This window comes from Ranitomeya variabilis, chromosome 7 (assembly GCF_051348905.1).
Source record: "Ranitomeya variabilis isolate aRanVar5 chromosome 7, aRanVar5.hap1, whole genome shotgun sequence".
NCBI lineage: Eukaryota > Metazoa > Chordata > Amphibia > Anura > Dendrobatidae > Ranitomeya > Ranitomeya variabilis.
The window spans coordinates 220,115,480-220,141,411 of NC_135238.1; the positions used below are offsets into that span (position 1 = coordinate 220,115,480).

The 25,932-nt window shown below is 39.8% G+C and overlaps 1 protein-coding gene across 17 annotated transcripts in view; it reads left to right on the top strand.

Moving 5' to 3' along the window:
• The window catches only part of NEB (nebulin), a 162,773-nt gene that overhangs the window by 73,498 nt on the left and 63,343 nt on the right, over positions 1-25,932 (top strand). For all 17 annotated transcript variants that reach the window (XM_077272959.1, XM_077272963.1, XM_077272966.1 and 14 more), the window contains 36 exons: positions 282-485; positions 744-848; positions 939-1,043; positions 1,319-1,630; positions 3,344-3,547; positions 3,637-3,741; positions 5,769-5,873; positions 6,032-6,343; positions 6,762-6,866; positions 6,957-7,055; positions 9,088-9,192; positions 9,272-9,379; positions 10,422-10,733; positions 10,816-10,920; positions 11,645-11,749; positions 12,647-12,751; positions 13,262-13,369; positions 13,461-13,574; positions 16,429-16,626; positions 16,718-16,822; positions 17,336-17,440; positions 17,521-17,625; positions 17,716-17,823; positions 17,902-18,015; positions 18,234-18,431; positions 18,530-18,634; positions 18,712-18,816; positions 19,820-19,927; positions 21,844-21,951; positions 22,203-22,310; positions 23,472-23,576; positions 23,667-23,771; positions 23,873-23,971; positions 24,061-24,171; positions 25,479-25,583; positions 25,679-25,783. In XM_077272959.1, the coding sequence (XP_077129074.1) occupies positions 282-485; positions 744-848; positions 939-1,043; positions 1,319-1,630; positions 3,344-3,547; positions 3,637-3,741; positions 5,769-5,873; positions 6,032-6,343; positions 6,762-6,866; positions 6,957-7,055; positions 9,088-9,192; positions 9,272-9,379; positions 10,422-10,733; positions 10,816-10,920; positions 11,645-11,749; positions 12,647-12,751; positions 13,262-13,369; positions 13,461-13,574; positions 16,429-16,626; positions 16,718-16,822; positions 17,336-17,440; positions 17,521-17,625; positions 17,716-17,823; positions 17,902-18,015; positions 18,234-18,431; positions 18,530-18,634; positions 18,712-18,816; positions 19,820-19,927; positions 21,844-21,951; positions 22,203-22,310; positions 23,472-23,576; positions 23,667-23,771; positions 23,873-23,971; positions 24,061-24,171; positions 25,479-25,583; positions 25,679-25,783 (4,815 nt within the window). The remainder of the gene's footprint in view (positions 1-281; positions 486-743; positions 849-938; positions 1,044-1,318; positions 1,631-3,343; positions 3,548-3,636; positions 3,742-5,768; positions 5,874-6,031; positions 6,344-6,761; positions 6,867-6,956; positions 7,056-9,087; positions 9,193-9,271; positions 9,380-10,421; positions 10,734-10,815; positions 10,921-11,644; positions 11,750-12,646; positions 12,752-13,261; positions 13,370-13,460; positions 13,575-16,428; positions 16,627-16,717; positions 16,823-17,335; positions 17,441-17,520; positions 17,626-17,715; positions 17,824-17,901; positions 18,016-18,233; positions 18,432-18,529; positions 18,635-18,711; positions 18,817-19,819; positions 19,928-21,843; positions 21,952-22,202; positions 22,311-23,471; positions 23,577-23,666; positions 23,772-23,872; positions 23,972-24,060; positions 24,172-25,478; positions 25,584-25,678; positions 25,784-25,932) is intronic.

A 25,932-nucleotide genomic window follows, 5' to 3' on the forward strand; every position in this document is an offset into this window, starting at 1 on the left:
AAAAATGCATAAGCCCTTGGCTAAGCCTTACTCCACTCCAAAACTGTCGCTGTGGAAAGCAGTGATCAAAGGAGAGCACCCACCCCTTCAATTTAGCAATTTGTAGTGGGCCTACCACACAGACTCCCCCTTGTCAAAACTTTTGAATTTTCTCTAAGACATAGGAAAAGCTTTTTTGAAAGCGTAATTAAACTTTAAGTCCAAGTATTGATGTGTTCAAATTTATGTGATGTTATTGACTGGTCTCAATATCCTCCATGATGACGGCATTTCATCCACAGGCGATCTACAAATCTGACTTGGAATGGATCCGCGGCTGCGGTTGGATTCCAAATGACTCCCTTGAGGTCAACAAAGTAAAGAAAGCTCAAGAAATCTTAAGTGAGCGTCAGTACCGTCAGCATCCAGACACCCTCAAATTCACCAGCGTTGTGGATTCTCCTGGAATTATCTTGGCTAAAGCCAACGCTCTTCAGATCAGCGATGTGAGTGATGTTGTTTGACTTAGGTCTCATTACAAATCTAAAAGGTACAGAAATATATTCTATGGACAGATGGATGTCGAATTCATGTCGCTTTCTGTCGATGAATTATGACATAATTATCACATGTTTCCAAACTGGAAATAATTCCATATTTTTTTTTATTTGGTGTGCTCCCTTACTTCTCAAATGGGAATTTCTATATTATCAGTAAGATATTGTGTTTTAATTAAGATGTATGTATTTGTTTCTAATGTACAGCGTGTATACAGAGATGCATGGGATCATGAGAAAACGAAATTCAGCCTCCCTTCAGACACTCCACAGATGGTCCAGTCCAAGGTCAATGCAGAAACCATCAGCGACGTAAGTCAATCTTTCACGTAAGAATTCACAATAAAACCAGAGATGTTGAAGTAGATGAACAAAAATGTGACAATATATTTTATTTTACAGAGATTGTACAGGAAGGAATGGGATAAAGTCAAGAAGGCCATTGACATGAAAGCAGATGCCATCTCTATCCGCAGTGCCAGGGCCTCAAGAGACATTGCTAGTGATGTAAGCATTATATCACAACTTATATTATCGCATGTGTTACGTATTGCAATTCAACAATTTCCTCCCTAGGCCCCCTAAATGGTCTCACATGAAGTCTTTATCCTCTACTAAACACCAAATTAAATAGTAAAGGAGTCACTCAAATAGTTCATAGGTGTTTTGGGGTGAAATAAATAAAAAATATTATACCACATTAGTATTTCTTGAAATTAAGTATTAAATATATTTATATATTATTATTATATAATAAAAAATATTTTTTTTTCTGATTCTAGTACAAATATAAATTTGCTTTTGAGAAACAAAAGGGTCACTACATTGGCGCTCCCACAGCCAAGGATGATCCTAAGCTAATGTGGTTGATCAAGTCCGGCAAGCTTCCAAGTGACTTGATATACAAGCGTGATTATGAGAAGACCAAGACCAAGATTAACTTACCAGTAGATATGGTGTCCATTGTGACAGCTAAGCAGGGCCAAGCAGCTGCCACTGAGATCGATTATCGCCAGTACCTGCACAAGTGGACTTGTCACCCTGACCAGAATGATTGCATCCAAGCCAAGAAAGCTTATGAATTGCAGAGTGATGTAAGTATATGAATGCTCAATCCATTCAATACCATTTTTTTTTTTACTATAGGAAGTTTTCCAACCGCCAGAGGTAAGTATTAGTCACTACCTTGGAACAAAAGCATTTAATATTTATACTGCCATATCCTTCTCTCCTCTGGTAACATTTATCTGGAGAAGGTAAAGAGGTCCCAAAACATATTAGATGCTTGGTAGGTATTGTCAGTTTCAGCAAACTTTACTCCAAGGTGTATGGAGTTCTTTAGTGTTTCAATCCCTACTCCCACCCCACCTCATTTGGGCAAAGAGGGTCAAATATAGAAAATCAAAAGTAATATTTTGCATTTAGTTATAGACCAACAAAGTAAAAAGAAAATTCAAAATGGCAATATTATTATAGTTATAATTTTTCATTATAATAGTTAATGTAATTTAAAAAAAATCTCAGTCTTGTTTGAATGCCAAAGTGATGACTAACGAAATTACCAAGTACTTTATCAACCTAAATTATATTTAGACCAAAAATTCACACCACTGCGTATGCAGAGACCTTGAGATGGATTGCAGGATGTAGAGCAGGTCTCTGTCCCTCTACGGGAAGTGGGAGACAGGTCTTTGTGTCTCTACAGGAAGTGGGGGTGGGTCAGGGTGGGTCTTTATGTCTCTACAGGAAGTGTGAGCATGTCACAGTGGTTCTTTGCATCTCTACAGGAAGTGGGGTCTTTGTCTCTCTAGATAAAGAGGGGACAGGTCTTTGTGTCTCTTTTGGAAGTGGAGGAAGGTCTTAGTGTCTCTACAAGAAGTGGAGTGGGTTGTAGTGGGTCTTTGTGTCTCTAGAAGAAGTGGAGCAGGTATTTTGCTCTCTATAGGAAGTAGGGGCGCGTGTTAGTGTGTCTACATGAAATGGAGCGGGTCTTTATGTCTCTACAGGAAGTGGGTTGGAGCTTTGTGTCTCTACAGGAAGTGGGGCATGTTTTTGTCTCTGTACAGGAAGTTGAAGCAGATCTTTGTCTCTCTACAGGAAATGGTGTGAACCTTTGTGTCTATACAGGAAGTGGGGTGGGTCAGAGTGGGTCTTTGTGTCGCTGCTAGAAGTTGGTCAGGTCTTTGTCTCTCTACAGGAAGTAGAGACAGATCTTAATGTGTCTGCAGGAAGTGGGGCGGGTCTTTGAGTCTCTACAGTAAGTGGAAGCAGGTCTTTGTCTACTGGAAATGAGGATGAGTCGGTGTCTTTCTGCAGGAATCGGAAATACAGACAGAAATTTGTCTTTCTAATGGTTTGTGGACAGGTCTTTGTTTTTCTACTGGGGCAAGTGTGGGTCCTTGTCTCTCTGTCCTTGCACTCCTCTCTGTCAGTTGTCTTATTGACATAAACAGAGAAGGTGGGTTTTGAGTGCTTTGAAAAAAGGTAATTGTAGAGAACAGAAGTAATGCATGTAGGAAAGGTACAAAAAGAAAGTTACAGTTCCTATAGTGTTAGCAGAATTCTGCTGATGAGGATCCATCCACTGAAAAGAGTGTATAGCAAGGTACTTAAACTTAGAATTGTGAATATTTTAGACGGGTCTGTGTATTAAAAGCCATTTTACCTGGTTTTGAGGACCATGCTTTTACATAACTTCATTAATTCATACTCAATATTTCCAAATAAGTAAACCAGATCCCATTTCCATAGGCTTCATATTCAAGAGATGTATCCCTAGTAAAGTATCTTACTCTCTGTTGTTCTAGGCTGTCTATAAATCGGATATGGAATGGATTCGAGGATGTGGTTGGATACCAACTGATTCAATCGAAGTTAAGAAAGTGAAAAATGCTCAAGACATCTTGAACGATCGCCTTTACCGTCAACCAGCCAGCAGCTTGAAGTTCACCAGCATTGTGGACCTTCCCGCTGTAGTCCTGTCAAAGATCAATGCTGACCAAATCAGTGCTGTATGTTGAATATTTGGCTTCATTTTACTTATCTAAGACAGTCATGGAAAATATTAGAATTACTGACTTGATTTCTTTTATGTCTAAAGGCCAAATATAAAGAGGCTTGGGAACAAGACAAGAGAACCATACACGTCATGCCGGATACTCCTGAGATTTTGCTGTCAAAGTTTAATTCTCAAAATGTCAGCAATGTAAGTGTCTATGTGGCTTTTGTGGCTACATTTTTTAAGTTGTCAGGGTAAAATTTAGAGTAATCTCACAGTAACAGCCAAAGCAATTTGCCTTGGAAAAGTTCTTTGGTCTGATGTTCAACAAGCAGCAAGCATTGGAAGGATGCAATAATATGAGGAGCCAACATTATATTCCAAAGTTCTGCTCCATCTCAAGGCACAAGAACAGCCTCAAAGAAGGTCTTAAAGGGAATGTTTTATAAAAAAAAATGGCCTACTGTTAATATCAGGACTTTACATTTATATTTTAGCATTTCTTCTCACATTTTACATTTTAGATTTTTTTTTTTCATTTTCCATATCACTATCTATATTTAAAAAAGAGGAGTCTTGACATTTTCTCACTGGTCACTAGGCTTTTTACTAGATTCACACTTCCTTCTTGTATAGAGAGACTTTTAAGCAGTCTCAGTATCACAAAATGCATGATTACAATGAAAGATACATTAAGATTCATCATTTGCAGTAGGTGATGTCACAGCTCACCTTCTCCCCCTTCTGTGCAATAACTGATGACACCTCTATATACAGTAGATCGCACAGGATCCACCATTCACAATAGGTGATGTCACAGCTCACCTCCTCCTCCTGTACAATGACTGATAACACCTCTATATACAGTAGATAACACAGGATCCACCATTCACAATAGGTGATGTCACAGCTCACCTCCTCCTCCTGTACAATGACTGATAACACCTCTATATACAGTAGATAACACAGGATCCACCATTCACAATAGGTGATGTCACAGCTCACCTCCTCCTCCTGTACAATGACTGATAACATCTCTATATACAGTAGATAACACAGGATCCACCATTCACAATAGGTGATGTCACAGATCACCTCCTCCTCCTGTACAATGACTGATAACACCTCTATATACAGTAGATCGCACAGGATCCACCATTCACAATAGGTGATGTCACAGCTCACCTCCTCCTCCTGTACAATGACTGATAACACCTCTATATACAGTAGATAACACAGGATCCACCATTCACAATAGGTGATGTCACAGCTCACCTCCTCCTCCTGTACAATGACTGATAACATCTCTATATACAGTAGATAACACAGGATCCAACATTCACAATAGGTGATGTCACAGCTCACCTCCTCCTGTACAATGACTGATAACACCTCTATATACAGTAGATATAACACAGGATCCACCATTCACAATGGCTGATGTCACAGCTCCCTTCAAAATGACCTATACTCAAGATAAGGCTTCTTTGTAAGAAAATAGAATCTAAGTCAATCTATTGCTGAAAATTTCCATTTAAACAGGAAGTTGGGGAATAATATTAGACAAAGTTATTAGCATGAAATTTGCGCAAGATTTTTTATAGCGATATGAAAAATAACAAAATGTTAAAAATACATTTAAAAAGAAATTGGACTTTCAACAAACTTAGCACAAATCAATAGTGCAAGCAAATATGCAAAACTTAGTAATATACATCATTAGATAAACCTTCTACTTTGCCCACTTAAAAGCCACTTTTTCCTCTCCGTTCTGCCTTCTGAACTTATTATCCACTCTTTAAAACAAACAGCTTAACTCTGTCTTGCTCAAACAAGACTGATTCCCAGGCCACTGTGTTGCCAGATTACACAGCCTATTTACTCTATGGTGATGAGAGGAGTAGAGTGAGAGAACAGGCAGTTGGAGACACAGAAAGATCATGCTGAGCTTTCTAACAAGTTACCACAGAGCTGGATTCACATCTTCACTGCTAAGTCCTGCTGTATAATGTCCTTCATATATCTGTATGTATAATAAGAAATGAAGATATGGAATTCTTCTTTGCGCTGTGTCTGGGAGACATCATAGCAGCTAATTTCCACCCACTAGCAGAGAGTCAACTGCAGATTAGAGGAAAGAGCATGCAGAGGAGAAAACTGGTGAAAAATGCAGGCTACAATCACAAAATGGCCAAAAATTGTGTTTTTCCTCATGTACACGTTTCCTGTTTCAGAAATTTTACAGAGAAGGCTGGGATAAGGTGAAAATGATTTATGACCTCAAGTCTGATGCAATAGCCATCAAAGCCGCCAAAGCCTCAAGAGAGATTGCAAGTGATGTGAGTGTTAAGTCCATTATATCACATACTGAACTATTAAATTACTGTATATTTTTCACTATTTTTACATTTCCTCAGTCCATGTATTTGCATTGTGAAATTCATAATTTCATAATTCATAATTTTATCAATGTCCCTGTTTTTATTGACGCCTACAGTATAAATACAAGTTAGCCCACGAGAAGCAGAAGGGTCACTACGTAGGAACGCCCACGGCTCACGATGACAACAAGATAGCCTGGAATTTGAAGGCATCTAAACTTCCCAGTGACCTGTTATACAAGAAAGACTTTGAGAAATCAAAGACAAAGTTGAACCTACCTGCAGATATGGTGTCCATAGTTCAGGCCAAGCTATGTCAGACTTTGGTCAGTGACATTGATTACAAGCGCTTCTTGCACCAATGGACATGTCTGCCAGATCAGAATGACGTCATTCAAGCTAGAAAGGCCTACGACCTCCAGAGTGATGTAAGTGTACAATTTCGGAGTTGTTTGATGGGAATATGTTTTATGTCATCAGCAATGACTATTAGTTAACAGAACAATGTTCACAAATAAAGTTCCCAGAAAACATTCAGTCCCCTCCCCAAGAGAACAAATGAGAAGGAAACTCGATTCATAGCTAATTCTTGTGTGCATAGTATTGATATATTGTCTTATCTAAGACTCCAGTACTACAGAAGAGACAATTCTTTAAAGAAAATGAGATGACTCTGCTCATCGTGGCTCAGTCTAGAAAGTAAAGCTGTAAAGTGATCTGCAGAAAAACATAAAATGTTATCCTATTGTGTGTGTCCACTGAGGAAACTGCAATATTTCAGGATCTTCAGGGATGTTGGATTTGCACCAGCCAATAGTATGTATTTATATTCCCCTTTACCTGCAGGCTCTGTACAAGTCAGACCTGGAGTGGCTCCGTGGAATTGGTTGGTTCCCAGATGGGTCTCAAGATGTTAAGAAGGTTAAGTTTGCCCAAGACATTATAAGCGAGGTACAGTTAATTCTTCTTTGTTAATATTCCATGAAATAATAGAAATGCCTGAGAGATTGATGTATGCTCCCCAATTCTTTATATTTGCAGAAGAAGTATAGAACTAAACCAGACACCATCAAGTTTACAGCCGTCAGTGACAGAGTGGATTATGTCACAGCTAAGCAAAGTGCTGATATCCTGAGTGATGTAAGTATTTTTCAAAACGATGGTTACAAGGGGATTTTTCTTGTTTTGTTTTTGTTTTACTTTAATTTATAATGTTTTCTAACTTTATTTAGTAATATACTGTATTTAGAGTCAGTTTTCTGGCTCCATAATCTAATCTGAGCAAGAGAGGAGTCTGGGACTTGGCCTGGGCAGTGGCATTACTAGTTTTCCCAGTGTCACCTTACTTCCTAACTGTAATGTCACCAACCATTCCCAGATAACCTCATCTTTACACTATGATGTCACCAACCTTCCCCAAATAACGCCGCCTCCTTACACTCTGATGTCACCAGTCTTCCACAGATCACCAAGTCTCCTAACACGCCGATGTCACTATCCCTTCCCAGATAAACCCATCTCCTTAGGATACCGTCTCACAGAACGATTTACCAACGATCACGACCAGCAATACGAGCTGGCCGTGATCGTTGGTAAGTCGTTGTGTGGTCGCTGGAGAGCTGTCACACAGACAGCTCTCCAGCGACCAACAATGCTGAAGTCCCCGGGTAACCAGGTAAACATCGGGTTACTAAGCGCAGGGCCGCGCTTAGTAACCCGATGTTTACCCTGGTTACCATCAGAAATGTAAAAAAAACAAACAGTACATACTCACATTCCGGTGTCCGTCAGGTCCCTTGCCATCCGCTTCCCGCACTGACTGACTGCCGGCCGTACAGTAAGAGCAGAGCACAGCGGTGACATCACCGCTGTGCTCTGCTTTCACTTTACGGCCGGCAGTCAGTCAGTGCGGGAAGCGGACGGCAAGGGACCTGACGGACACCGGAATGTGAGTATGTACTGTTTTTTTTTTTTTTTTTACTTTTACGATGGTAACCAGGGTAAACATCAGGTTACTAAGCGCGGCCCTGCGCTTAGTAACCCGATGTTTACCCTGGTTACAAGCGAACGCATCGTTGGATCGGTGTCACACACACCGATCCAACGATGACAGCGGGAGATCCAGCGACGAAATAAAGTTCCAAACGATCTGCTACGACGTACGATTCACAGCAGGGTCCCTGATCGCTGCTGCGTGTCAGACACAGCGATATCGTATGGATATCGCTGGAACGTCACGGATCGTACCGTCGTAGCGATCAAAGTGCCACTGTGAGACGGTACCCTTATTCTAATCTCACCAACCCTTCCCAGATAACCCATCTCCTTGCCTTCCCCAGATAACTCTGTCTCCTTACTCTAATGTCACCAATCCTTCCCCAGATAACCCCATCTCCTTACTCTGATGTCACCAACCTTTTCCCAGATAACCCCATCTCCTTACTCCAATGTCACCAGCACTTCCCAGATAACCCCATCTCCTTACTCCAATGTCACCAGCACTTCCCAGATAACCCCATCTCCTTACTCCAATGTCACCAGCACTTCCCAGATAACCCCATCTCCTTACTCTGATCTAACCAACCCTTCCCCAGATAACCCCATCTCCCTACTCTATCACTAACCCTTCCCAGATAACCCCATCTCCTTACTCTGATCTAACCAACCCTTCCCCAGATAACCCCATCTCCCTACTCTATCACTAACCCTTCCCAGATAACCCCATCTCCTTACTCTGATCTAACCAATCCTTCCCCAGATAACACTGTCTCCTTACTATGTCACCATTCCTTCCCCAGATAACCCTATCTCCCTACTCTATCACTAACCCTTCCCAGATAACCCCATACTCTAATCTAACCAACCCTTCCCCAGATGACCACATTTCTTTACTCTGATGACACCAAGCCTTCCCCAGATAACCCCATCCCTAAACTTTGATCTCACCAGTCCTCCTTAATATTCCCATTCACTTACTTGATTTTCACCAGTCTTCCCCAGATAACCCAATCCCACCTCTAATCCGTTTGTGCTCACTATACTTCTCTCTTTTTGCTAGATCTAAAACATGATATTAGACAGATTTACAATTTGTGGTTTCAGTCTATAACTTTACGTTGTACTAGTTTGTAAATTATCCAGTTTTACTTACCATGTGTGGATTTCTTTTCAGATTAAGTATCACGAAGCTTGGAACAACATTAAGACAAAATACACAGCACTGACCGATACTCCGCTGCTGATAACTGCAAAAGAGGCGGCCAAGAACGTCAACAATGTACGTGTTTAACTTTCTATATATCTAATTTCAGATCACAACTAAAGTAATTTTCATAATTTATTTCCTTCTATTCTAGAAATTGTACACAGAAGGCTGGGACAACATTAAGGCAACTGGTTACCTATTACCCCATGACGCAGTACAAATAACACATGCCAAAAAAAGCAGCATTGCTCAGAGCGAGGTAATCCCTTCCCTCTTCAATATGTGAATTAATACTGACCATCAAGCACAAGTTATTAAATAAAAGTATCAGAATAATTATCAGCCATTTTTATGTACATTGCATTATGGAGATCCATGCAGAAATTAGTCTATAGAACATTTTTCTGGGCAAAATGTTCGACATTACATGTTATTTTCATTTATGGATTTAAGTGTTCTCCATGGCTAGATTCAGGTTAGTGAGGCCCCCAGCTATGGGACTAAGACTCCATATGACCCTTATTGCAACCACATATAGCAGAGGGGACCATGAGTGCAAGAAGCCCTCGCCATAGGACTTTCAAAAATAGCCATTGCTTTACATACCGTTCCCCCTTTCCAGAAAAGCTCACTAGGCCACAGATATATCACAAAAAGAGCACCTTGTAAACTGCAAGATACAATTAGTTCACAGTCTAAAAGTGAATGGCAGGGAAGAAGCCAAAAGCCAGTGGTATAATTTGAAGTTTGTGAACCCCAATGCAAAGTCTCCAACTGGGCCCCCCTTTAATAGTATTAACTTTATCAAATGGGACAAAGAGACCGTTTGGGCCCGACTAGGTAATTGACTAGGTAGTTACACCCCTGCCAAAAACTCTTTTGCACCCATAGGACCAACATTTCTCTCAATTAGGGTGTAAAGTTTTGGAAGACAAGCCTAGGCAGGTCGGAAGGTTTATAGTGGTGGCTCTGGGATAAATGGCTTCTGTGCTCCATTAAATTCGACCCTGATATTTACTACCTGCAGGGGTGACCTGCATGAGAGATCCTCTTAGGAATAATAAAAAAATGGAGCCCTCTCCCAGTTTACATTCACATCACACTCCAACAGTAAGAAAAAGTTATTTTGGCAAAAAGAAGGATATATTGATCGTAAGGCTGGTGTATCGCCACCTCTCCAACACCCATAGTGAGAGGATAGGCTAAGGGAGATGGTGCTTCTTCACCGTACTATTGTATCTGAAATGTATGCTACTACAATACTTAACCTGTTCATTTATATTCTTGATATTTTTGTTTAGCTGAAGTATAAAGCTGAACACATCAAACAGAGAGGTCACTACGTTGGTGTTCCAAATGCCGATGCTGATCCCAAACTAAAATGGTTCAAACACGCCAACCGGATACAAAATGATAGAGAATACAAAAAGATTTATGAGAAGAGCAAGTCGAAAATTCATATTCCTCATGACATGGTATCACTCGAAACAGCCAAGCAAGGGCAGAGCTTGGCCAGTGGTATTGACTATCGTCATTACCTTCACCAGTGGACATGCCACCCTGACCAGAACGACTGCATACAAGCCAGGAAGGCTTATGACCTGCAGAGTGATGTGAGTTATGAAAGCTCCCTAAAACATGTTATTTTGCCCTTTATTCCTTAACAAATACTTATCACATCGTTTCTTACTCTAGAGTGTCTACAAATCTGACCTGGAATGGATTCGTGGTTGCGGATGGGTTCCATTAGACTCCGTAGAGCACCAGAAAGTGAGGAAAGCTCAAGAACTGGTTAATGAGGTGCGTATGAATGGTTACAGTGAGTCCTGTGTTATAGTAGATTACACATAATCCACCATTCACAATAGGTGATGTCACAGCTCACCTCCTCCTCCTCCTCCTGTACAATGACTGATAACACCTCTATATACAGTAGATAATACAAGATCCACCATAGATCATGTCACAGCTCACCTCCTCCTCCTCCTGTACAATGACTGATAACACCTCTATATACAGTAGATAATACAAGATCCACCATAGATCATGTCACAGATCACCTCCTCCTCCTGTACAATGACTGATAACACCTCTATATACAGTACATAACACAAGATCCACCATTCACAATAGGTGATGTCACAGCTCACCTCCTCCTCCTGTACAATAACTGATAACACCTCTATATACAGTAGATCACACAGGATCCACCATTCACAATAGGTGATGTCACAGCTCACCTCCTCCTCCTGTACAATGACTGATAACACCTCTATATACAGTAGATAACACAAGATCCACCATAGATCATGTCACAGCTCACCTGACCAAGACAAGACCTTTAGTTACCCCATCATATTAAGCACTGATATAAACCCCATAAGATACCATGTAATTACCATAATACTTTCTGATTGTAATTACTAGTAAAATTATTGATTGTAAATCACCGGATGTAGTGACTATGGTTTATAATTGTCTTTTTTGTTTTTATTTTATTTTTGTGGTTTTTTTCTCACTGTAGAGACATTATAAGAAGGACGCCCAAACCAACTTTTCAAATTTCACCCATGTGGTGGACCCGCCATATGTTGTGCTCGCCAAAATGAATGCCATCAACCAAAGTGATGTGAGTAATTTTTTTGTATTATATTATTTACTATTTTCATGGTTTCTTTTTATATGCTGCCAAAATATGAAATGGCCGATTCCTGGTGTTTTTAAAGTGTACTGTACGTTTTAAGAATACAATGATAAATTCACCCATAGGCTCACATGTTTATTATATATATATATTTATTTATATTTATTTATTTGTAGTTTATATTTACTTGATGCCTCTCTAGACCATCCCAACAGATGCCAAAAGGACATTGCTTTGGCGTCTGCGGTTTGTTAAATCTGTCTAATTTTGTCTTCAGAGAAGTTATTGACAAGTTGCAAAAAGTGTTAAAATAAAACATAATAAGTATGGTGCAAGTCTTGAAAGACATTTATTTTTTTGACAGCAAATTGCTTGATAAATAAGGCCCAGAATGAATACGCGTTAAACAGTTCTGCATATCTATCTACCAATTTATCTGTATAATAACTATTTATCTCCAATAAATTGATCTATCTACTATCTATAATATATACTTATCTATTATCAGTCTATCTAATTATCTATCTGTATCATGTATAATTAACCTATCTTTTGCTGCTTTGTAGTATCTAATATCTATCTATCCATCTATTATCTATTTATCATCTATATATTATCTATTATCTATCTTCTATCTATCCATCTACTATCTGCCTATTATCTATCTATCTATCTATCTATCTATCTATCTATCTATCTATCTATCTATCTATCTATTATCTATCCATCTATTATCTGTCTATTATCTATCTATTTATTATCTATCTATTATCTATCTGTCATCTATCTATCGATCTATCCATCCAATATCTCTGTTTGTTTCATATCTAATATTTATCTGCATCTATCTAATTTATTATTCTAATCTCTTTTTTTCTGTAGCTGAAATATAAAGAAACCTTCAACTTAGAGAAAGGCCATTACATTGGTTCCACGGATACCCCTCAGCTCTCACACTCTAGAGAGATGTCCAAGCTGACCAGCGATGTAAGTACTATAATAACTGATAGAACTGTGCTCTTCTGTATAAATACTGGAGAATAATAATGTTCTTCCATATTACGGATAAACAAATCTACTTTTCTTCTTCTCTTCCCATTGCATTATGCGATACTTCACTGATCTGACCGTGTTCCCTACTTTTACATTTTTTTAATATTGTGTTTTGTATTATTGTGTTACTATTACCCAAACATATTTTCTCACGTGATGACATTTTTTAGAAATTTTGAGTTCGATATTCCAAATTTTTTTTAGTTAATTCTTTAATTTTAATTTTAGAAAAAGGTTCCATTACAAAAGATAATAGTATATTGTGAACTTTTTATACTTTTTTTGTAATTTAATTTTCAAACCAATATCACTCCTTACCTGTGCTTGCTTAAAGGGTATCACTTAAGATTTTCTTTCTTTAGTTTAAAAGATTTACATTTTTAATAAATACAGTAGTTGAGTTGAAAAAACATATTGTTTGTTTGTTGTTTTTTTGCTCCTTAGAAACTGTACAAGGATTCATGGGATAGCACTAAAGCATTGGGCTACCAACTGGATGCCAGTTACATACCCATAGTCGGTGCCAAACATGCTAAGCTTGTTTCTAGTGACGTAAGTTTCACATAACAGATGTATCTCACATTTTATTATGGTATCAGACGCAAGTAAAATACCAAATAAATGTATCAACTTTGGTTCACAGGTAAAATACAAAGAGCATTATGAAAAGGAAAAAGGTCACTATCTTGCTGGTGCCCATGTTGGAGATTTCCCTAGTGTTGTGCATTCTTTGGCTTTCCAGAAGATGAAGAGCGTGGTAAGATCGAAGAGGGTTTCTTTTTCATGTTTTGAAACTTTAGAAACTTCATTGAATCCCAAACTTTGCACATCAATACTTTTCCATTGATGGCAACTCAGTCAAGACATACAGGCATAGTATTATTATCATGATTTCACAGCCTTTGGCTCAATCTCATAAGAGATATCCGTAGGCACTACTATTACGGGTGGTGCGCAAGTAGGTGCCCAAACCATATAATCTTTCAAATTGACTTGGCACACACATAGACTGATGCTGAGTGAAATTTAATAAAGAGAGTACATACAGACGTTTCGGTCAAAGACCTTCTTCAATGTACTAAACAAAATAATAACAATAAAACGTAATAAATAAGGTATATACAAAATACATGAAATGCATACAATACATAAATTCGTGGTCTTTCGTAATTTCCAGCTGAATACAGGAATAACTGCTAAGGCTTATCACGTGCTAGAATTGCTACTGTCTTATACTGTGCAGTTTAGAGAGAAACGTGCCAAGACTCATGCACAAAAGTTATAAGTGTTATGGAGGACTGTTGTCCTGGTGACCGTGGGAGTGAGGGGTAGAGAATGGTAAATATAAAGCGGAAGAGAGCTTACCCTCTCACAAGTTGATTTGTCCGTTACTCAGATGTGTGAGGAAAAGAAAGGGGAACCTGTAGACGTATATAGAATAATTATAAACCTATGGAGGTCTGTGCTGGCATATTGTACAGATGGGATCACATGACATACCCCTTATAGGCTCCGTCCGGAGTCATTCATGAAGTAACATGAACTGTGCAGTATTTACGCTGTGGAGGAAAAGGGAGTACGTATTGCTTACGAGGCACTCTCCTGTAGGGTACAGTCTGTAATCTGGTCCAGTGCTTACCTATATTGGTCCTCTCAGGACGCGGCATCCACCGCTAGTCCTCTGTGCAGGGAGGCTGTAGTGTAAGTGCCGTGAGTGAGCGCGTTATGAGGCGCGTTACCGGAAGTGGCTAACCGGAAGTGCCCCTGCGCTGTCAGTATCCAGATTCCTGCGTATCACTACCGCTGAAGTAGGTGGGGCCATGCGTTCCACTGTGAGTCTGCGTGGTGGGGCTGTGCCTCAGATTATGGGAAACAGGACCCGCTCATCCGGAGCAATCCTGTTTTGTGATCTTACTCTGTGACCGATTGCTCTATAATAGAGGTGATCCCTTTGGTGTGAGTTAGATAGAAAAGGTATCAAATCCAGAGTGCGTTAGTATAGCCGATTCTGCGGAAAGAAATAGTGGAGTTAGAATCGGGTTCATAAACATAACGGTACATTTATCAACAATGTTCTGCATTAGAAGGTGGCAATGTAAAAGTCCCATCAGAGTTGTTCCGAAGTCATAGTCCACTGGATACATATATCACTTTAAGAGAGGAAGGATTGAATGTCATAGTCTCTGTTCATACCCCTTGGGGTCAGAGTTTGTAGTTCGTGTATCCAGTAGGCCTCCCTTTTTTTGAGTAGGCTCACTCTATCACCTCCTCTCCGTGGTGCTGTTACCTGTTCTATCACTTGGAATCTTAATTGGGCTATTGTATGGCCCTGTGTGATGAAGTGGTATGGGATGGGTAGTAGGGTATTTTTGCACCTGATCGTGGACTTATGTTTCGAGATCCTTTGTTTGATGGGTTGAGTGGTCTCTCCCACATAATATAGTCCACATGGGCATTTAATTATGTATATCACATACATTGAGTCACATGTGAAAAATCCTTTGATTGGATATTCCTTGCCATTATGTGGGTGGCGTATGGTTGTGCCCCTTTGTATGTTATTACACTGTGTGCATTGAAGACATGGAAATGTGCCCGTCTTTGGATTGGTTAGGAAGCGTTGTCTGGGTATGGTATGTGTGCTCCCTATGTCTGCTCTTACCAACATATCGCGTATGTTGCGCGGTCTCCGGAAGCAGGGGAGGAAAGGTTCAACAAATTCTGTGATCCCTGGGTGAGCTGTTCCCAGGATGTGCCAGTGGCGTCGAATTGTCCTATGGAGTAAATAGGCTTGGGGGTGATAATTGTGGACAAAGGGGATGCGGTGTTTAGTATCCCTCTTCTTATTCGAGGCGGGGTTTGTGGTGGTGGTATCTAGAGTATGCGGGGGATAGCCCCTCTCTAGGAATTTTGTCCGCATCTCGTCCAGTCGTAAGCTCTGTTGATCCCTGTTTGATACTATTTTTTGGACTCTCTTTTGGCTCAATCTCAAGCCTTGGCAACTTGATGGATGAAAGATCTGTAGGAAGATCGATCTTGTGCAGATAACGAGACCAAGATCAATATTCTAAGTGACATGTTTAACAACATCCTGTCAAGAAATGCCAGCAGATTCTTAGTCTTGCCACTATCTCCATGAATGGACATGTCTACTTGACGAGCAGAAGGTCATTCACAGCAAAAAGGCCAACGAGATCTTGAGCCATGTATGTAGCACAACAGTTTCTGCCATGTACCGATGTGTGGTAGAAAATAAGTCACCCATATGGTATATGGTAAAATGAATGGTGTCTTTCAAAACTACAAGTCATACCATAGAAAGCAAGTCCTCGAATGGCCAGAAATATATAAAAAAGCCTATAGGCATATTAATGTTATGTAACGGCCTTTGGGTCGATCTCAAGCCATGGCGACTTGATGGATGAACAATCTGTAGGAAGATCGATCTTGTGCATGTCTAGATAGGCCCACAGGTCCACCGAGGTATTCTCCGCCATTATCCTGATAGTATCAAATAGCAGCTAATTAATGTGTCTCTGATTTTTCCCTGATCTTAGTTCTTTTGGAGTTTGTATACTTTAATATTGATATATATATATTTTTATTATTAGTTGGCCTACAAGAAGAATTACGAAAACAACAAGACCAAGATCAATATTCCAAGTGACATGCTTAACAACGTCCTGGCCAAGAAATGCCAGCAGATCCTAAGTGACATTGAATATCGCCACTATCTCCATGAATGGACATGTCTACCTGACGAGCAGAAGGTCATTCACGCCAAAAAGGCCAATGAGATCTTGAGCGACGTATGTAGCAACATTTTTAAAATTCCAATATTTTTTTAACGTTTAAAAAAAGATGTTATTATTAATGTTTGTTTTACTATTTTCTTTGTAGGTACTCTACAAGGAAGACCTAACATGGCTCAAAGGCATTGGCTGTTATGTGTGGGACACTCCAGAAATCTTACTTGCTAAAAATTCCTATAATCTTCAGAGTCAAGTAGGTCATACCTTCGGGTTGTTGCTGTCATATGAATGGGGTTGGCCAGGACTTAGATATTGATCATCTATTCTATGAGCAGGTACAGACAACCGTAAATTCTTTCTATATGAGAGAATCGGTCGATTATGCAAATCACACTTTGATCAGAGTGTGATCTGATTCTCTCTGATGAGTAGATGGAGAAAAAAATGTCTCCATCTTCTCCATTCTCCAGATGCCATACGAGTGCAGTCCGATGACTTCCACGATTTGCATAATTGAGTGTGATCTGAATATCAGATCCAACTTGCAGCGATTTTTTTCATCGGACCGGTTTGATCCAAGGAAAAAATCTCACATGTGCACGGCCCATAGAATAACATTGGTCCAAGTGCGATCCTGTGTTTTGTCGGACTGCTCTTGGACCGAAAATTTGACAATCTGCACAAGCCCTGAGTATAGGTCATTAACATCAGATCAGTTTTTTTATTTATATTATGTTCTTTGCACTTTTTTTAAATTTATTTTCAGGTCAAGTACACCAATGCCGGTAAAGAAAACTTTAAGAACTACAGTGTTGTCACTGATACCCCAGTGTACGTCACGGCCGTCCAAAGCGCCATTAATGCCAGTGATGTGAGTATCCGATTATCGGTAATTCATTGCTCGTCTCGCTGATTTATGAATCTCATCATCATCTTGTCTCTTCAATTCAGCTGAAATACAAAGAGCATTTCAACAAGAACAAAGATAAGTACACAACAGTCTTGGAAACCGTAGATTACGATCGTACCCAGAGTCTTAAGGATCTTTTCAGCAGTGTATGTACTCCTATATAATGTGTGACATACGACAGATAAATATGGATTTTATCGCTCAATATAATTGATGAAATGTGTTTTAATCCTTAGAACTTGTACAAAAAATCGTGGGATGCCATCAAAGCCACAAGCTATCAGCTTCCCCCGGACACAGTGGCCTTGGCCTTTGCTAAGCAGAACAAGCACATTGCCAGCACAGTAAGCATGAGTATCTGAATGTAGGGATGTTAAAACTTATCATATATGTGATAAAATGTCCACCATTGTCCCATCTAGCTGAAATACCGCGAGGAATATGAGAAGTTTAAAGCGCTCTACACTCTACCAAGAGGTATTCAGGATGATCCCAACAGCGCAAGATGCATCCGAGTGGGCAAGCTTCCTCTGGATGTGAGTATTGTCGAACTGGGTGTTTGGATTTATTAGATTTTAAAGGATCAATGCTGCTTTTTATGCACATCAAAGCTGGCCATGAGAACTAGATAAATAAAAGTTGGCCAAACCCAACAATTTGGCAGATCAGCTTTAAAGAGCTTTGGCCATATTGTAAAATAATTTGACATAACTCCTTGTAGTTGTCCATTTTCATCTGGATATTTTCTTTGTAGCGTTTGTACCGAGAAAACTATGAAAAGAACAAAGCTAAGATTCACATAGCTCCGGATATGATGGATATCGTTTCCGCCCGGGAAACACAAAGTAAAGTCAGCGAGATTGACTACAGGAAGTACCTCCACGAATGGATCTGCCTTCCTGACCTTCAGCTCTACGTCCATGCCCGCAAGGTCAATGACCAGTTGAGCGATGTGAGTACTGTTTAGCCACCGTTTCTAAATGGGTTACACTTTTTTTTTTAACCAGTTGATGGAGTATTAACCCTTTTGTGGACTTTCTTCCATTCTAGATAGTCTACAAAGATGACCTCCATTGGTTGAAAGGTGTTGGCTGCTTTGTGTGGGATACACCTGAGATTCTACATGCCAAGCAAGCATACGACCTCCGCAGTGATGTAAGTGCCACAATAATCAGCATACTATGTGTATATATATATATAATGAATACTAAGAGGCAAAATTATATTTCCAGTACAAATACAAAGCTAAAGCCGAGCAGATGAAGAATAATTACTCCTCAGTTATGGAGACTCCGGTTTATGTTCAAGCTGTCACCAGTGGAAAGCAAAGCAGTGATGTAAGTAAGCGTCCCATAGTCCTTCTTCTCTGGGTGTTCCCTGTCTCCCTACCGCAGCGCTGGAAATGACTAATTGACATATAATCACCCCTTTCTGTATACATTTACCCTTTGACAGACCCACTTTCTTTACCCTTTAAAGGGAAGCTATCATCAAAAAATGACCTAATGTTTAAATCAGGTGTTTGTATTAAATGTAATTTTTAAGTATTTTAGCAATGTTTTATTTCCATGTCATAATCTGTGTTAAAAATGAAAACAGAAGTCCTGAGATTTTTACTTCCGCCACTGGGGAATTTTTACACTTTAACTTCCTGTAGTTTGGGGAAATTCACATGTACATTAGCCACAATTGTCAGATCCCAACCCTATCTTTTGTATTGAGGCATCTAATGTGTATGTGCAAAGCTCATTATACAGGAGGAAGAGCGGGTTTAGCTATGGGATCACATGTTGTGATTGATAGATCCTGTGTTATTCAGCTGTGTACAGAAGTGTTACCTGTCATTGTTATCCTACCTCTGATGATAAGGAAACTACTGAAAACTCTTCGCAAATGGACAGGACGTATAAGTATAAAATAGCGCTAGTGGTCACTGTGAAAATTGCAAGTTAACAATTATTTTTTGTTTGTTTGTTTTTTTAGTACAATTCATCATTTGAAAAAAAAAAAATTGCCAACATTTATTTTTAAATACATGTAACACAAAAACCTGATGTAAAACTACTGGGTGATTTTTCTAGTGCTAGCTTGTCCTTAATCTTTGTATTACCTCTCTATCATTTCAGCCTAAACAATTGTGTTTTTGCCTATATTAGGTTGAACTCGATGGACTTATGTTTACCTTCCACCCAAAAAACTATGAGACTATATTTGAGAGGAATATATGACTATTATCAGACCATATACAATACTTGTTTTTTCTTTAGAAGTTTTGAAGCTGTTGTACTTTATATTTCCATTACACCATACAGAAAGTGTAAAATGTTCTCTTTCCCGCAGGTCGTGTATCGCTCTGATTATGAGCACAACATTAAAGGAAGGGTCACATCAAGCACCGATACAATGGAGCTGGACAGAGCCAGCAATGCCAACAAGATACGCAGCGATGTACGTACAGTTCTGGGCTTTGTAGTTACCTAGGGTAGAAATATATACTGACATTACAGTGCATGGATTTATGAGTAAAGGTGTTAGATATTAGATAATGTAGGAAGGAAGGAAAGAAGAAAGAAAGGAAGATGGAAGGAAAGAAAGCTAGCAAGAAAGATGGCAAGAAAGATGGATAAAAAGATGGAAAGACAGATGGAAAGAAAGAAAGATGGATACAAAATAGAAAGAAAGAAAGATGGATAAAAAGATGGAAAGAAAGATGGAAATGTAGAAAGAAAGATTAATAGAAAGATTGAAAGAAAGGAAGATGGATAGAAAGAAACTGAAAGATGGATAGAAATTTAGAAAGATAGTTAGAAAGTAAGATGGATAGATGGGTAGAGAGAAACAGATATAAAATATTTAGGGTACTGTCACACAGTGCAATTTTGATCGCTACGACGGCACGATTCGTGACGTTCTAGCGATATCGTTACGATCTCGCAGTGTCTGACACGCTACTGCGATCAGGCACCCTGCTGAGAATCGTACGTCGTAGCAGATCGTTTGAAACTTTCTTTCGTCGCTGGATCTCCCGCTGTCATCGCTGGATCGTTGTGTGTGACAGCGATCCAGCGATGCGTTCGCTGGTAACCAGGGTAAACATCGGGTTACTAAGCGCAGGGCCGCGCTTAGTAACCCGATGTTTACCGTGGTTACCAGCGTAAAAGTAAAAAAAAAAAAACCGTACATATTCACCATCTGATGTCCGTCAGGTCCCTTGCCGTCCGCTTCCCGCTCTGACTGACTGCCGGCCGGAAAGTGAGAGCAGAGCGCAGCGGTGACGTCACCGCTGTGATCTGCTCTCACTGTACGGCTGCACTCAGTCAGTCAGAGCGGGAAGCAGACGGCAAGGGACCTGACGGACATCAGATGGTGAGTATGTACGGTTTTCTTTTTTTTACTTTTACGCTGGTAACCACGGTAAACATCGGGTTACTAAGCGCGGCCTTGCGCTTAGTAACCCGATGTTTACCCTGGTTACCCGGGGACTTCGGCATCGCTCCAGCGCCGTGATTGCAAAGTGTGACCGCAGTCTACGACGCTGGAGCGATAATCATACGACGCTGCAACGTCACGAATCGTGCCGTCGTAGCGATCAAAATTGCACTGTGTGACAGTACCCTTAGACTAATGGATTGATGGATAAATATGAGATAGATAAATAGAAACAGCGAGATATAAGATAGATAGATTTCATAATATTATCACAAAAAAAGTCCCAGTGACGCATACAGGACAAACTCAAAACTGCCATAGTCATAAACAAGAAATGGTACTAAAACTACAACCAGGAGTATAATCCTTAGACTTAAATCTTTATTAATTAAATGTAAGAATCAAATAACAATAAAATCAGAACTACTGAACACCATGTATCCAGGGACAGAATGTGCCAATACACACTTAAGCCATTCTAAAAATAATAATAATAATTACTAACTGAATTGTATCCTTCAGCATTTATGATCAATAATAATCATTAAAGCACGATGTGCAACCTTAATATAAAGACATATATCTTTCAACATCATAATCATTAAAGCAAAGTGCAGTGTGCAACCTTAATATGAAGACATGTATCTTTGAACATCATAAAGATCTTGAAGGTCCATTTAAATAGCAGCAGCATCCAAGGCAAGATAAGCATAAAGTGCGCAGTGCATAATACAAAGCCCGAGGTAAGAGGTTAAATGCATGTCAAAAGGATCCTCAAAGATCAAGCAAAATGCTGAAAGGAAAATACAGAGTAACTTAGTGATGAAAGATGGCGATGTGCTGGTAACACGCCGTCCCCACCGCCCCAACGCACGTTTCGTTAAGACTTCCTCAGGAGGCGTAGATTTAATAATGTTGTATATCCATTCTTACAGAGTCTGTATCGTGATGCTACTATCAAATCCCTACCTAAAGGTTATAGTCTTCCAAAAGACACGCCATCACTCATACATGCCAAGAAAGCTCAGCTGATCGGCAGCGATGTGAGTAGTAATGCTCCGTCTTACATCTGTACCCCCTGCCCCACATACCAGACCGATGCGGTGTTCATGTATACTGCATATATGTTATATAATTGTACTGACCGTAATATGTTGTGCAATGTTCTGTTTTGTACCCTGCAATATTACTGGTGACTACTGTACCCTCCAATATAAAGCAAACTGAGCCCCCCAATACTAAGAAATATGTCAGTTTTTTAAGCTTACTATTTTTCTCTTGTTAATTTACTCAGGTGAAGTATAAAGAAATCTATGAACACGTGAAGGCCAAGGCTTACACTCTACCTCCGGATAACGTCAGCTCTGTCAACTTGAAGAAAGTGAATAAGGTCATTAACGAGGTAAGTCATTTTTTTATTAAGTTTTTATCTAGTGTTACAGTTGTAATCAGTTGTGCCCAATTAGCACTTGTTGTAAGGTGTCTCTTGTCTGAGGTCACCTGGCAGCTTTAAAAGGACTACCACGACCAGGATGGGCACAAGCTACTCTATTTCCAGAGCCCTAGGGTTGCCTGGCCTTCACCCTTTATACTCTATACAGGAATATGGACTTAAACAGGGGCCCCTGGGCAAGAGTCACAGAGTCAGCTGCTGTTTGGTGGCGCAAGTTGGCCAGAAGGATAGTTAGGTAGCTGCACCATAAGAGCAGCAAAGGTACAAAATCATCAGGCAGTGGAAGCGTCAATAAACAAGTCATGGTCAAAACAAGAAAGCACAAATAAAACACAAAAGAGGAAACCACAGAGCTAACCCAGGAAAGCACAAAGCTATATCGGGAAGATTCCAGCAGTAAGCTGGAAGATTAAATAGGGTGTGGTGCTTTCCAGTAGTGTAAACTGGTACATAAAGTAGGGTGTGGTGCTTTCCAATTGGCTGGACCAGGGAGTTGATAACTCCTACTGAACAGCACACACTCATACTGCCAGACTGGACGTCACTGAAAGTCCCAGCCACCCAAATCTAAGTGACTGGACAGAGCCTGTACCGTCCAGAGCTTCTGGTTCCAATGTCTCTTCTATCACCAGCACCGCCCGCAGAATGAACACGGTGGTGCCTGGCGACAGAAGGAGATGTTGCAGGAGCAGTGCTGGTGGAGATGTGACACTTATATTATACTTTTTTATTAAAAAAGAGGGTTAATCAGTTTGGGGCCCTTGAAGTGAAGCTTATTTACAGAGTTTTTAATTGATCCGGCTTGCAACAATCACCTGTAATATGAAGGGGAACACAACTATAAATGTTAAGTTTCCCTACAGCACTCCTGCAGGAAAAATGTGGTATTACACAGATCCTATTTAGACTAATGGGCTGCTATCATAATGGATGGACATGTTGGATCCTCCAGAGCAAGAGATGTTGTTTCTGTCCATTTTCAGCCTTAGATTGAAGATAACAATTCAGAATAGGGGACCTGTTAGGGTATTTAAAAATTGTTTTCAACTAAACCGATGAAACATGAATGATGTTTCAACCCATTGTCAAATTCTCTTTCTTGTCTTTCAGAGGCTGTACAGACAGTTCTATCATAAGCAGAAGGATAAGATCCACACCACTCCAGATACCCCAGAAATCCGCCAAGTCAAAGCCACGCAGGACGCTATTAGTGATGTAAGCTTATAAAGCTTGAGATTTGCAGTCATCGTCGCCGAATGCTCAGCCAACCCTGAGCTCTTCATTTGTCCTTACTTTTTCTTGCAGCTGGTGTACAAATCTGACTATCACAAACTCCAAGGCCATATGATTTCCATGCCATATACTCCTCAGACCATTCACTGCCGTTATGTTGGAGAAATAACTAGCGATGTAAGTCCTGTTATCCTGGAAGGTCCCAATCATCCCAACCATCATCCAAGCATGATTACCCATCCATTTCTCACCAATCAATGTCTAATTGTGTCTCTTAGAATAAGTACAAGGAAGACTTACAATGGCTGAAAGGCCTGGGTTGCTTCATGTATGACACCCCGGACATGGTGAGGGCGCGTGACCTCCGCAAACTATGGGTAGGTGGAAATTCTTACCCAATATGGTCTCTTTGTAATATTTCCACCACTGTAATCCTAACATACTGGTTTATACGTTGCCTTATCAGTCCCATTACCAGTACACCACACCAGCCAAGAAGATGTTGGATAAATACTCTGTGGTCTTGGATACACCAGAATACAGAACCGTACAGGAGCTGAAGACACATCTCAGCCAGGCAAGATCTTGATATTAGTAAAAGTGTAACTTTTGTCTTACGGTGAGGCTTAAAAACATTAGAACAGCTATTTGGAGTGCAAAGATAGAATTCCTAATAATTACACCTCTATTTCTGGGTAGCCCATTGGTCCCAGAAAAGAAAAGTAACTCACAAATTGTTGCTAACATGCCAACTTTCTTGATTTGGTATGATTGTCCCAATTTTTTTTAAAACAGTCTTGTAAAAATGTAAGGTGTCTTGGGCGGAAAAGGGACTGGATTTGCATGATCCTGTTCCACATATGGATTTTTCTAAATGGTATTAGGGAGGGAACTGGGGCAAGATTTAAGGACCCTAAATTACCAACACCAACGTTGATAAGAATGTGGGTAGTATATAGGTACAATGACCTATCATGGTAGTAAACATTCTATACAAAACTCAAAACTACCACATTAGGTAGGTGGGCCTTTTTGTAGATTTTTCACATTGGCCTAAACATTTTAAAGTAAACATCTGCTTAAAGAGGACCTGTCACCAGGTGAAAAGTTGGCCACTTTTTGCTCTGATTATATTCCTGCTGCTCCCATGAGTATTGTACTTTTTGTTTTTTTTCTTAATCCGCCATATAGCTCTAGAGATATGGGCATCTTTATTTTGGGCATATTTTTGCGGCCCTTATGAAAAGGTGCGTGGCTCACTTGATCCTCTGGGGCATGCCTTTAGGCTGCCCTTCATATTTACCATGTGAGCCACTCCCACCTGACAAAAGACCATAAAATTTAGTACTAAATAAAAAGACCTATATGGTGGATTTAAAAAGGAAAAATAACTTGAAACTTAGGGGAGCAGTGGAAATTAAAAAAAAAAGATTAAAAAACTGGCCACTTTTTATGTGGTGAAAGGTTGTCTTTTAAACTTAATATAATGTTTTTTAATTTTTTTCTATTTTGAACTCCGAAAAATTTGCTTAGTGTTTTTTGTTTATATTAAGGAAAAGGTCATTTATAGTATAGGATCTATTCGATTGCTCCTCCTGAATTTTAATTGGCTTAAAGTGGTTATCAAATGTCACCAAGCTCTAATAAAGTTAAAGCCTATGGACCTCATACAAGGTGGTCAGCTAATTTTTGCCCTTTACCGGGGAAGAGTATGATCCACAGCAGCTTCCGCAAAGAAACCGTAGCCTCAGTTTATAATGGGGTGGTCAAGATGAGCCCTCCCCATTAATTTGCTACCTCATCAAAACTTCAGGATAAACAAATAAGTATCAAATAATTAGTATGGTTTTAATTAGCATATATTTTGCATTATTTCTTCTTTAGTGTGTGTACCGGGCAGATGGCAACAAGCAAAAATCAATCTATACACCAGTTCTGGATACTCCTGACTTCATCAGAGCAAAGAAAGGACAAGAATTGCAGAGCCAGGTAACAAGATCGGACTTTGGAGATATTGTAAGGTGTTTACTATGTTGCAATCTTTAATATATATGATTGTCATGTGATTCTGATTTACACCACAGTACCTGTACTCGGAGGTGGCAACCAAAGCACGAGCCCACCACAATGCAGATGGACAGACTCAAGCCCTCACACTCGCCAGACATGTCAAAGATTTGACCAGCGAGGTAAGAAAGCAAAGCTGTAATATGATTTTATGGAACCGTATTTAGTTCTAATTTATTTAAAAATACAGACCTATGTGTCGCCATGGTAACAGACTACAAACAATCAATGTGTAGTCTGATCTTGCAGTCATGCTGTGATACTGCTTCTT